Genomic DNA, 13,547 nt, shown 5'->3' on the forward strand with positions numbered 1-13,547 from the left:
TCATCCAGCCAAGCATTTCATGTGATGGACTCTGCATGTAAGTTAAATAAGCAGAGTGATAATATACAGCCTTGAAGTACTCCTTTCCCAATTTGGAACCAGTCTGTTGTTCTTTGTCTGATTCTAACTGTTGCTTCTTGACCTGCATACAGGTTGCACAGGAGGCAGGGGAGGCAGGTAAGGTGGTCTGGTAGTCCCATCTCTTTAAGATAGTGTTCATACTAAGGCAATAAGCCCAAAAACTTTCTCTGCACAGATATTCTCAAAAGCGTTATTTGTTCTAATAAAAGTGGAAAGCAACCTGAACATCCAATAGCAGTGAAATAGTTATATTAACTTGTGGTGTCTCTCTCCTAATCTTCCTACCTCCAGCTCATGGGCTACTATGTAGACACATAAATGTTCATTGTAAAGACTGATATAACATGAAAAAGTCATTTTTGTATAATCCCCAGTAGATGGAGCAGCATACAAAATTGTTTACATAGTATGCTATCACATCCTAAGTCAGTACTTGGCAATTGTAGGCATATAGTAAATATTTGTTGAATGAATGATCATCACTGTATGAATCTACCATACAGAGAAAAGGAAATACACCAAAAGTTAATAGTGTTAGTTTTATATGGGTGGGACTAAGAGTGATTTTGTGAGGGCTTCCTGGGTGGCTCAGCGGTAAAAAATCTGGCTGCAATGCAGAAGACACAGGAGTCACCGTGAGTTTGATCCCTGCGTCAGGAAGATCCCCTGGAGGAAGGCATAGCAGCCCACTCCAGTAGTCTTGCCTTGGAGAACCCCATGGACAGAGGAGCCTGGCAGGCTACAGTCCATAGCATCGCACAGAGGCAGGCAACAACTGAAGCGACTAAGCATGCACGCACACAAGAGTGATTTTTATTCTGTCGTTTCTCCTTTCATTTTTGTCCCCATGTTTCCTGTAGTGATCACATAGGACTTATTGGAAAAAATAACTTCCATTAAATTTTTTTTTGAACTTGAATCAAAGAAGAGAGAGTTAGGTTGGTTATTTGCTATGGGCTAGGCGCTCTGCTGAGGACTTAACTTATAGTAATGCTCCTAACTTTTCCCTAATTCCTTAAATATTATTCTCCCTGTTGAAGAGATGGGAACACTGAAGCTTATTGAGATTAAGTTACTTACTATTAAGGCTTGAGTAGTTAGTAATTTAACCAGGACTACAATTCAGGTCTGACTTCAAATTCTGTTGTTTTTATAATCATTTTTCTGTGTCAGTTTGTTTTCTGTGAGATTTTTTCCAGAGCCTTTTGCCATTTGTCTCAATTAAGGTGTATAGCAAAGCTGCGGTTGTAACAGCTTGACTTGAAATTAAAAGTAAGGTCTCTGATACCCTTGTGCTTTAATTGATTTCAGAATTTGGTGATACAACCACTTCTCTAGCAGCAAACCCAGATGCCACCACAATCAGCATTGAGGATCCTGGTGAAACCCCAAAGCATAAGCCAGGACCCCCAAGAGGCTTGGGGAGAGAAGAAGATGATGAGTTACTAGGAAACGATGACTCTGACAAAACTGAGGTTTGGACTTGTGTTTGAAATTGTTTCTTTTTTTTTTCTTTTAACTTTTAAAAACCTCGTCCATGCAGTTATCGCAGTTTCCTGTGTGCCAGAAACTTTTTGGGCAACCCAGTAGTATTTCTAGTAATATTTTATAAATGGATCATGCTTGTGATTCTCTAGAGGAGTCCTCAACTTACAGCAGTGTGTTCACAGGCTTATGAAATAGTAGAGAGCCAGGTGTGCTTTGTGGAACTCCAAGAAATATCAAAATAAGTACCAAAGTTTATGCCAAATATACTGGGTATTACAGCAAGAGCTCAGACTTAGGAGCCTGAGTTTGAGTCCTGGTCTGGCCAGTAGTAATAGCTCTGTGGTCTTGGGTAGATATTTTAATTTCCCTAAGCCCAGATTTCCTCATCTGAAAGTAATATATTGACTCTTGTCATCATTATAATCACAATAGCTGACATTTATTCAGTGTTTAATAGCTGCCAAATACCATTTAAAGTTCTTCACTTTGATCATCTCATTTAATCCTCAAAACAACCCAGTATACACTTGATTTTAGCCAAAAGGTTGAGAACAATCGTATACTCATTTTATAACTGAGAAACCTGAAGCACAGAGTTTGAGTGACTTGCCCCAGGACATGCAACTGGCAGGTGCAGATGGAACTTTAAACTGAGGCAGTCTGAGTCCTTCTGTACTAGAGTTGTTGTTTAGCTGCTAAGTCATGTCTAACTCTTTGTGACCCCATGGACTGTAGCCTGCCAGGCTCCTTTGTCTATGGGATTTCCCACGCTAGAGTACTGGAGTGGGTTGCTCTTTCTTCCTCCAGGGTATCTTCCCAACCCAGGGATCAAATTCACATTAGCTGCATTGGCAGGCGGATTCTTTACCAACTGAGCCACTGGGGGAGCCCCAATAATTAACTAATCTTCCCTATAACCCTATAAGGTAGATCTTGTTAGCTCTACTTTTTAGATTAGAAAGACTGAGATGAGTCTAGTGATTTGATGAAGCTTCCCCCTAGTGGAAGGACCAGGATTTAAAACCTTTTGGTAAGACTTCAACATTGATGCTTATTTTATGTCAGGCTAAGAATTGGATTTGGAGAAGGCAATGGCACCCCACTCCAGTACTCTTGCCTGGGAAGCCCCACGGATGGAGGAGCCTGGTAGGCTGCAGCCCATGGGGTCGTAAAGAGTCAGACACGACTGAGCGACTCCACTTTCACTTTTCCCTTTCATGCACTGGAGAAGGAAATGGCAACCCACTCCAGTATTCTTGCCTAGAGAATCCGAGGGACGAAGGAGCCTGGTGGGCTGCTGTCTGTGGGGTCGCGCAGAGTGGGACACGACTGAAGCGACTTAGCAGCAGCAGCAAGAATTGGGTGTGGCTATGGTAAAAGTGATGGATGAATGTAGAAGAGTTTAGTCTTTCGTATTTCTTGATTTTTCTCTTAGATCCTCTCTCTTTTTCTGTCATAGCTATAATAAGGAAATTACTTCTGTGTTCATTATGTTTTATTTTACCTCTGACAGTTACTTGCTGGGCAGAAGAAAAGCTCCCCCTTCTGGACATTTGAATACTATCAGACGTTCTTTGATGTAGACACTTACCAGGTCTGTAAACCAGTTTCACCTTTCTTTTGATGTATAATGCAGACTTATTTCTTCTGCTGTTAAACAATCAAGTAACGTGAAAGGTATTGCATACTGGATATGGTCTGCAAAAGTAAAGGGTTATTGGGACTTGAAAATACTAAATGAAATAATAAAAAGATAATAAATAATAAAAGCTCTAATAACTGTTCCAATTTTACAGTAGTTAAACTTTACTAAACTTTAGAAAAAAATCATCTGTCGACTTACCGCTATGTTGTTTTGCAGGTCTTTGACAGAATAAAGGGGTCTCTTTTGCCAATACCAGGAAAAAACTTTGTGAGGTTGTATATCCGCAGCAATCCAGATCTCTATGGTACGTGTAGCACTGTTTTGGTTCTTTTTCATGTACTGGCTAAACGCAGATAAGGGTGTGGGTTGCCTGGAAAGCTAGCGAAGTGCACTGTTGGTGGGGCACAAGCGTTTTATTTGTCTCTTCTGAGCTTCAGTAGCAGCTCTTGCAAAGAATTTTGGAGAGAATGCAATTACATGTTTGATTAATGCCATGATGACAAGGCTAGTGCGTCCTTTGAAAGTCTTCAAATGACATTACAAACTTGAGACAAATTAAATCACTTCATATAGAGGAGATTATTGATTTTAATTTTAGAGGATTTGGTGGTTAGGGTGAGCATGGAGGAGGTTCTCTTACACTTACTCATTGATGTGCTGAGTTCCAGCTCTGCCCCTCAGACAGGCTGGCTTCCCCTTGGGTGTTTGTAAGGGGATGAGCCTGGGGATTGGTGTCATCCCAACCTCCCTGCTCTCTGGGGAGGGGTCTGAGGTCCATCCAGTGCTCCTGAGGGAAAGGGTTCCAACACTAGTGACCTCTGTGTTTGAGGGGAGAAGAGAGCCAGAGACTCTGACTGCTTCTGTGTGCAGATGCTCTATGCAAGACTTGGTGTACATGGGCACACCTAATTCTTTCAACAACCTTTGGGGTAGGTATTATTAGCCCCATTTTTCTAATGAAGAACCTGATGCTCAGAGGGGTTCAGTAATTTATATGTTCAATCCTAAACAGTAAGTATGAGAGCAATTATACATGTTGGTTGTAAGAGGAAAAGAAATTCATGAGAATCTGTTTTGTACCAGTCACTACGTATATTCTTTTATCCTTTCAAGAAGGCAGTGTATTAAGTGCTATTATCCCTGTTTTCCATGTGAGAAAACTACGGCTAGAAGTTGTCAAACTAAGAACTCCCATTAGCAACATTATGGATGTACTCAGAGGGTATTATACTTTAGTTCAATAAGTCAGACAGAAAAAGACATGCTGTATGATTTCACTTATATATGGAATATAAAAACTAAAACTGGTGAATCTAACAGAAAAGAAACAGATTCACAGATATAGAGAACAAACTAGTAGTTACCAGTGGGGAGAGGGAAGGGAGGAGGGGCAAGATAGGGGTAAAGGGTTAAGAGGTACAAGCTGCTTACATGTAAAATAAATAAGCTATAAGGATGCAGCACAAGGAATATAGCTAATATTTTATAATAACTAAAAATGGAATATAATTTTTAAAAATTATGACTCACTATGTACACTTGAAACTTATGTAATATTGTATAATTAATCAACTATTTATTAAATAGTTAAAGTAGAACTGGCATCTAGTTTGGGCTTCCTAAGTGGTGCCAATGCAGGAGACATAAGAGATGTGGGTTTGATCCCTGGGTCAGGAAGATCCCCTGGAGGTGGACTTGGTAACCCACTCCAGTATTCTTGCCTGGAGAATTTCATGGACAGAAGAGCCTGGTGGGCTACAGTCCATGAGGTCGCAAGGAGTTGGACACAACTGAAGCAACTACAGACACTCGAAGCACCTGGTTTAGTGTTAATATAAAGCCCCTACTTATTGTATTAAACTGGTGTTTTTAAGCTCCAGAAACTTTTCATCAAGTGATATGGATGTCCAATATTTAGAACCAGTTAAAGTGGAACTGCTCTACTGGACGCTGAGGAAAGTCGCCTTTCCACTCACCTTTGATCCTGAAACATTCTTCTTTCCACAACACTATTAACCTCATGAAGTCATGTTGTTGTCGTTTTAGTCACTAAGTCTTGTCTGACTCCTTGCGACCCTACAGACTGTAGCCCAAGAGGCTCTTCTTTCCACAGGATTCTCCAGGCAAGAATACTGGAGTGGGTTGTCATTTCCTCCTCCAGGGGATCTTCTGGACCCAGGAATCGAACCCATGTCTCCTGCATTGTCAGGCAGGTTCTTTACCACCTGAGCCACTGGGGAAGCCCTCATGAGCTCATAGACATGCTTAAAAAAAGAAAGTACAGGATTTCTCTGGCAGTCCAGTGGTTAAAACTTGGCACTCCCAGTGCAGGCAACACAGGTTTGATCCCTGATCAGGGAAGACCCCACATGCCACATAGTGCAACCAAAGAAAAAAAAAAGAAAGTACAACTAGAAAAAAGAAAGCTTTTTAGTAGAGAGGGCTGACCTTGTGGGGTGGGTTGGAAGAAGGTGGTCAGGAACGAGATAACAAAAGAGCCAATCTGCAGGATCGGAGGGAAAGAAATGAATTTGGCTTCATTTACACTAAAATTGAAAATTTCTACACCACAAAATAAACCATAAACAAGGAAAAATAAGTAAGTAAACCACAGACCAAGGATAATATTTCAGAGCACATAACCCACAAAAGATTAAAAGCAAGAATACATGTAGAATGCCTACTGATTATGAGTAAAACCAATTATAAGTTCTAGCAAAAAAATAAGCAATTCACAGAAAAGGAAACCCAAATAAGCCAATAAATACATGAAAAAATGCTTAGCCACACCTGTAATAGGGCTTCCCAGGTGGCACTAGTGGTAAAGAACCTGCCTGCCAATGCAGGAGACCTAAGAGATGCAGATTCGATCCGTGGGTTGGGAAGATCCCCTGCAGGAGGGCATGGCAACTCAAGTATTCTTGCCTCGAGAATCCCATGGACAGAGGAGCCTGGCAGGCGACAGTCCATAGGACTGTTGCAAAGAGTCAGACACCACTGACGTGACTTAGTACATGCCTGTAATCAGGGAAATAAAAACTAAAACAAGATATCATTTATGTGCATCAATTTAGCCATCATACACCTTGGCTTGTCTTCATTCATTCATTCAGTTAACTCAACAAATATGAAGCACTTACTATTCTAGGCAGTGGAGGTACAGCAGTAATAAAAACAGACAAAAGTCCCTGCCCAGAAGCAGTTTATAATCTTAAGTTTAACAATAGACAAAGAAAAGACGTAAAATACATAGTGTGCTAGTGATACATGCTAAGGTGAAAATTTAAAAGCAGCGAAGAAAGACAGTAAATGTTTATGTAGGTGGGTGGATTTGAAATTTTTAAAAATTTTAAAAGGTGAATTCTGAGTAAACACCTGAAGGAATTGGGAGCAATACAAGTAAGTATCTCAGAGAAGAGCATTTGAAAAAGAGAGTTCTGGGACCTCGCTGATGGTCCAGTGGCTGAGACTTTGTGTTCCCAATGCAGGGGCCCCACTTTGATCCCTGTTCAGTGAATTAGACCCTACATCCATAACTATGACCCAGCACAGCCAAATAAATAAATAATATGGAAAAGAGAGCTCAGCATGTACACAGGCCTTGAGGCAGGAGCTTGCCTCGTGCTCAAAGAACAGTGAAGACACTAGTGTGACTGGGCTGGAGTGAATAAGGGCATCTAGTAGATGAGGTCAGAGGGACAATGTGGAGGGACACATCATGTAGGGTCTTGGAAGCAAGTAAAGACTTTAGCTTTTGCTTGAATGAGATGCCTCTCTAAACAGAGAGGAGCAATAACTCTTAAGTCAGCTTTTCATAAACATTGGTATCAAGTGTTGCCAAGGATATGGAGCCATGGGACCTTGTGTAAAATGTGGATGGGTATGTAACTGGTACCACAAATTGGAGCAGTCTAAAGATGCTCAGTTCAGTTCAGTTCAGTCGCTCAGTCGTGTCCGACTCTCTGCGACCCCATGAATTGCAGCACACCAGGCCTCTCTGTCCATCACCAACTCCCGGAGTCTACCCAAACCCATGTTCATCGAGTCGGTGATGCCATCCAACCATCTCATCCTCTGTCGTCCCCTTCTCCTCCCGCCCCCAATCCTACCCAGCATTAGGGTCTTTTCCAATGAGTCAACCCTTCGCATGAGGTGGCCAAAGTATTGGAGCTTCAGCTTCAACATCAGACCTTCCAATGAACACCCAGGATTGATCTCTTTTAGGATGGATTGATTGAATCTCCTTGCAGTCCAAGAAACTCTCAAGAGTCTTCTCCAACACCACAGTTCAAAAGCATCAATTCTTCAGCGCTCAGCTTTCTTCACCATCCAACTCTCACATCCATACATGACCACTGGAAAAACCATAGTCTTGACTAGACGGACTTTTGTTGGCAAAGTAATGTCTCTGCTTTTAAACATGCTATCTAGGTTGGCCATAACCTTCCTTCCAAGTAGTAAGCGTCTTTTAATTTCATGGCTGCAGTCACCATCAGCAGTGATTCTGGAGCCCAAAAAAGTCAAGTCTGACACTGTTTCCAGTGTTTCCCCATCTATTTCCCATGAAGTGATGGGACCAGATGCCATGATCTTAGTTTTCTGAACGTTGAGCTTTAAGCCAACTTTTTCACTTTCCTCCTTCACTTTCATCAAGAGGCTCTTTAGTTCTTCTTCACTTTCTGCCATAAGGGTGGTGTCATCTGCATATCTGAGGTTATTGATATTTCTCCCGGCAATCTTGATTCCAGCTTGTGTTTCTTCCAGCCCAGCGTTTCTCATGATGTACTCTGCATATAAGTTAAATAAGCAGGGTGACAATATACAGCCTTGACGTACTCCTTTTCCTATTTGGAACCAGTCTGTTGTTCCATGTCCAGTTCTGACTGTTGCTTCCTGACCTGCATACAGGTTTCTCAAGAGACAGGTCAGATGGTCTGGTATTCCCATCTCTTTCAGAATTTTCCACAGTTTATTGTGATCCACACAGTCAAAGGCTTTGGCATAGTCAATAAAGCAGAAATAGATGTTTTTCTGGAACTCTCTTGCTTTTTCGATGATCCAGAGGATATTGGCAATTTGATCTATGGTTCCTCTGCCTTTTCTAAAACCAGCTTGAAGATCTGGAAGTTCACGGTTCACGTATTGCTAAAGATGCTACAACTTAGCAGTTCTCCTCCTAGATAAAAAAGAAGACGTATAGAAGAGTATTATTCTTCATTGCCTCCACATTGCTTGTAATTAGCGAATATTTTGAAATGACCAAAGTAAATATGGTGTGTTCATATACAGAATACTGTAGGTTTTAGAAATGGATTTGATCTCTAAGTATCAACAAGGACACATCTCAGAACAGTAGTTGATGAAAAGAAGCATGTTGGAGAAGGATGTGAGTGAATGACAGCATTAGAAAGATTTGAAAAATAAGCATGATGAGCGCACCAGTGTTTGTTTTATCATTCTTTGGGCTTTTCTGTCTGTTAGAAATATTTGATAATATAAAAATGCACAATGCAAACTAAGTTAACGCTTCCTCCCACCCCTCCCCATAACTGGAGTAGGAATTTGGCAGGCATGAGGAAGAGAGAAGGCAGTGTGAAGCCTCGTGGCAGGCCTGGGAGGAGCAGATGGTGTGTGTCTCTGGAGGCCATGCTTCCTGTGTGCCTGAGTGCAGCAGAGGCAGTGACTGTGTCTGTCACACATCACTGTGTCCCCAGCACCAGGGCCCAGAGGAAAGGAGGTAGTTAGTGAATAACAGCTGACAGGATATCTCTGCTTCCTAGTTACGAGTACTATAATATTCTGACCGCTTCCTAGTTACGAGCACTATAATATTCTGACCGCTTCCTAGTTACGAGCACTATGCTATTCTGACCGCTTCCTAGTTACGAGCACTATGCTATTCTGACCGCTTCCTAGTTACGAGCACTATGCTATTCTGACCGCTTCCTAGTTACGAGCACTATGCTATTCTGACCGCTTCCTAGTTACGAGCACTATGCTATTCTGACCGCTTCCTAGTTACGAGCACTATGCTATTCTGACCGTTTGTGGTCTCGCCCATCAATAACACATGGTTAGTTTTGTTCATTTGTTCAATAAAGCTTTGGGGGATTTTTAAATTATTGTTACTGGTTGTAAGGGGGTTTTTTTTTGGTTGTTGTTACACTGTTTATGTGCTAGGCATGCAGAATACTGCAGTGAAGAGGATCTGATCTTTGGCTGTAACAGCGCCCGCAGGCTTGTGAGTCAGTGACACTACTTGGGAAGCTGATGTTGGCGACTCTTTGGAGCTTCCTAGTCAAGTGCTTGTTGTGCATCCTTTCCCACCTTTAGGAACCAACCTGACCTCAAAAAGTGCTCATCCATTTCTGCCAGTCATCTCCCCCAGCACAGTAATTTTCTTGATTTTGTGATATGTCAAGGTGCCTACAATTATCCAAAAAAAAACCCCTACAGAATATTACTGAAATTGAAAAATGAAATTCATAAAATTTATTAAAATCTCTGGATTTATAAATTGTATTTGTTCAAACAGTCCTTTTTCTAGATGGGGAGAAACAAGAGTGGTCATGAAATCAAGCGAAATGATGAAAGGGACTTCCAGAGCATGGTGTATTCATCCACTTAGTGGAATATTTTGTAATCATTAAAAAGAATAAGCTGAATTTTATGGGCTTTCCAGGTGGCGTTAGTGGTAAAGAATCTGCCTGCCAATGCAGAAGACATAAGAGACATGGGTTCAATCCCTGGGTTGGGAAGATCCCCTGGAGGAGGGCATGACAACCCACTCCAGTATTCTTGGCTGGAAAATTCCATGGACAGAGGAGCCTGGTGGGCTACAGTCAATAGGGTTGCATAGAGCTGGACATGACTGAAGTGACTTATAAATAGCTATAGTAGAATCTTCAGGACATTATAAGGTGGAAATATATATGCATGTTAGCAGTTCTTTAAAGCACACACACAAATATGCATTTGTTTTTATGTGTATAGAAATCTCTGGCAGGGTTCACCAGAAACTGGTTATGGTGGTGAGTTCTGTGGAGTAGAATGCATAGCTAGGGAGCAGAGAGGAAAGAAGGTTAATTTTCTCTGTACCCCCTTTTGTGCCTTTTGAACAATGAGCTATGTGTGTGTATTACTTTTTCATTAAAAAAAAAAGAAAAAAAGAAAGCCTTACATACACACTCACACACACAGACACCCATGGTGACTTGTTAGATTAAATGAGCTCTTTCCTAAAGCTTGCCCTGCTCTTCTGTTTAGACAGCAAAGGACTTATGTAATTTTAATTATTTTTTTCTCTGGCATTAACATTTGATACTTATGTAAAGGAAGTTACCTTTTCTTTCTGTATCCTCCACAGGTTTGTTAAACCTGTGAAGGTTTAACAAAATGTCCATGAATTTTTTTTGGATGATCTTCCAATAAGAGACATATAAACAAATCAGTGTCTTTATTCACCTAATTGGGGAAGGTGTTTTGTTTTGTGCATTTCAATCCCCACTGTCTTTAAGGCAGCTAATTACTGAGTTGTGCATTTGACCTTTTAAAAAGAAAATTCCCAATTAACAAGTACTGATTCCATCTAAACTTCATTTTCCATTGCTTCCATGAAGCTAGCTCGTCATTTTCTTGTCTGAATTTTCTGGTTTGCTTTGCAGGCCCCTTTTGGATATGTGCCACGTTGGTCTTTGCCATAGCAATCAGTGGGAATCTTTCCAACTTCTTAATCCATCTGGGAGAGAAGACATACCACTATGTGCCTGAATTCCGAAAAGGTTGGTGAATAGCTTGACTTATTTGGAATGCTGTCAGCTGGTAACTGTGAGTTCTTGGACCTCTGTCTGTAGGTCCTGCAGCCCATTTTCCTGTATAAGGGTTCAAAACTAATCATCCGTCCATATAAATCCACAGTCTTTTTATCTTTTGTTTTGTTAAAATAACCTAAAATGTTCCATTTTAACCATTTTTAAGCGTGCAGTTCAGTGGCATTAAGTATATTCACAATATTGTGAATCTGTGTACTCTTCTGGAAAACTGTAAGGCACGGCCCCATAGCAATCAGAATGTCTCCAAAGAAAAATGTACAAAATATGTAAAAAGCAGTGTGTAGAAAAGTCTCCACTGTAGCATTATTTGTATTATCCAACTGTTAGAAGCAGTAGGAGCGTTGTTATTTAAGGCATGATGACTCAGCTAGCTAGGTCTGTAGCCATTAATTATGAAGCACTTAGAACAACGTGGAGAACTTATAATCCAAACTTATGCCAGTGCTGTTAGCAGTTTTGTTAAAGAGAAGTCTGCAGACGGTCAGGGCCAAGAAGGGAGAATGCAAAGGTGAGAGTGTCCTAGTGAGGATGGGCTTGTGGGTAACATTCTTATTTTAAAACTTCCTTTCTAGGGACTTTCCCCAGTGGTTAGGATACTGTGCTTCCCCTGCTGGGGGCCTGACTTTGATTCCTGGTTGGGGAACTAAGATCCCACAAACTGTGCAGTGCAGTCAAAAAAATAAATAAAACTTCCTTTCATGTGGCAGTATTGGATAGCTAGGGGCAAAAAAACAGCTTTTAGGGACTTGCAGATGACAGCCACCCAAAGTAGGAGTGTTTGGCTGTACCCGTTTCTCTGTCCTCTCCTTCCCTCGCTCTGTCCCCGACGGCCGGCTCTCCTGTTGAGAAGCTGTGTAAGGGCATGGGCTCGGGCACCCTGCTGTCGGCTTCTGCCTCCATCTTTACTCACTAGCTTCTACCTTGTTGGGCAAATTATTTCATCTCTCTTGACCTCAGATTCCTTGTCAGTGAAATGGGAATATCTGTATTACAGGGCTATTGTAAGAATGAAGAAGTGATGTCTGTAAAGAGGTTAGAATAGCACCTTGTACAAAAAGAGTTCAGTAAAATGAACTACCGCTGTATACGTATGTACACATACCTGTGTGTCTACGGAATCACGTTTTTACCCGTCTGTGTGTCCACGTAGCCTTCCTTTCCTCCCCTCCACTCTCCGTGCCTGTTCTCCCTTCTCTCCTCCATTATGGAGTCATCCCAACTCCATTTGTCAAGTGACCTTGGTTTAAATTTAACTCAATCATTGCTATCCATGAGCTATCAATCTGCCTTCAAGTAGTTCAGTGGTTAAGTAAAGAAAAATAGGTAAATGGATATTGCTGTAATAAATGGCTTGTGTTAATTTCTGTTTCAGAGGTCTGTAGAAGTATATTGTCAGAGAAGAGGAGTGAGTCACCCTGCCTGGGGGTGTGGAAGCTGGGAGGGAAGCGGGGAGGGCAGGGGGTGGGGATCCTTGTCTGTTCTTATTCCTGTTGGACTGGGCATCCCAGTGTCAGGGAGTCTTGGGATATATATGCTAGTGAGGTCGTCACTGACTCAATCAGTAAATATTTTTCCATTTTATGTAAAGAGTATAAGCGATACATCCAAGGTCAGATCCTGCTTCCCCACTTATTAATTATTTGACCCTAACCAAACCACTTAGCTCTCTGATCTTATTTCCTCATCTCTAGAATAAAGATATAGTTTATATGAAATAATGTACGTACATTATTCTTGATCAGGCATTTATTATTTATCAGTCAGTGTTCTAAATATACCTGTTTTTACTCATTTAATTCTAATAGTCTTATAAGGTAGTGTACTGTTATTATTCCCATTTTACAGATGAGGATACTGAGGCAGGAAGGTTAAGTAACTCACCACCCAGGTTTACTCATCTATTAATATAAGTGACAGAGCTGGGCTTTCCAGGTGGTTCAGTGGTAAAGAATCCGCCTGCCAGGTAGGAGATCTGGTTTCAATCCCTGGGTTGGGAAGATCGCTTGAAGAAGGAAATGGTAACCCACTCCAGGATTTCCTGCCTGGGAAATCCCATGGACGGATCAGCCTGGCGGGCTACCGTCCATGAGGTGGCAAAGAATCAGACATGACTTAGTGACTAACAAGTGCTAGGATTAGAGTCTGTATATACAGTCTGTAGCTCTGATTATTATACAGTGTCACCTCTCAGTACAGCACTCACTGTACTGCCTGACACCCATTGGACAGCCATAGTCATAGTAGCAGTTTCCTTCCTCTTCCTTTCGTTATTCAAGAAAAAGGCAGTAGATCAGCAAAATTACATTTGACTTAATGACAGCATTACTTATATGAAAAAACTGCTCTGGGAGCTGGAGAATGTTTTGGACAATCACAAATTTTACCCAGAGCCTGGCCATAGTTGCTAGGAGTGCTTTTGTTCTTACCAAGAGCATTTGATGGATTATCTGCTGATTTTCATGTGGGAAGGGCTGGTGGTGTGGACTGAGCCACAGTTATGA

General features: G+C 41.4%; 1 protein-coding gene across 4 annotated transcripts in view; it reads left to right on the forward strand.

Annotated features, from left to right (window-relative positions):
• YIPF1 (Yip1 domain family member 1) overlaps positions 1-13,547 on the forward strand; it is a 38,308-nt gene that overhangs the window by 4,909 nt on the left and 19,852 nt on the right. For all 4 annotated transcript variants that reach the window (XM_081485218.1, XM_081485216.1, XM_081485217.1 and 1 more), the window contains exons 3-6: positions 1,393-1,556; positions 3,083-3,163; positions 3,431-3,518; positions 10,879-10,995. In XM_081485218.1, the coding sequence (XP_081341344.1) occupies positions 1,393-1,556; positions 3,083-3,163; positions 3,431-3,518; positions 10,879-10,995 (450 nt within the window). The remainder of the gene's footprint in view (positions 1-1,392; positions 1,557-3,082; positions 3,164-3,430; positions 3,519-10,878; positions 10,996-13,547) is intronic.

Source organism: Giraffa tippelskirchi, chromosome 5 (genome assembly GCF_054371585.1).
Source record: "Giraffa tippelskirchi isolate mGirTip1 chromosome 5, T2T-mGirTip1v1.2.pri, whole genome shotgun sequence".
Taxonomy (NCBI): Eukaryota; Metazoa; Chordata; class Mammalia; order Artiodactyla; family Giraffidae; genus Giraffa; species Giraffa tippelskirchi.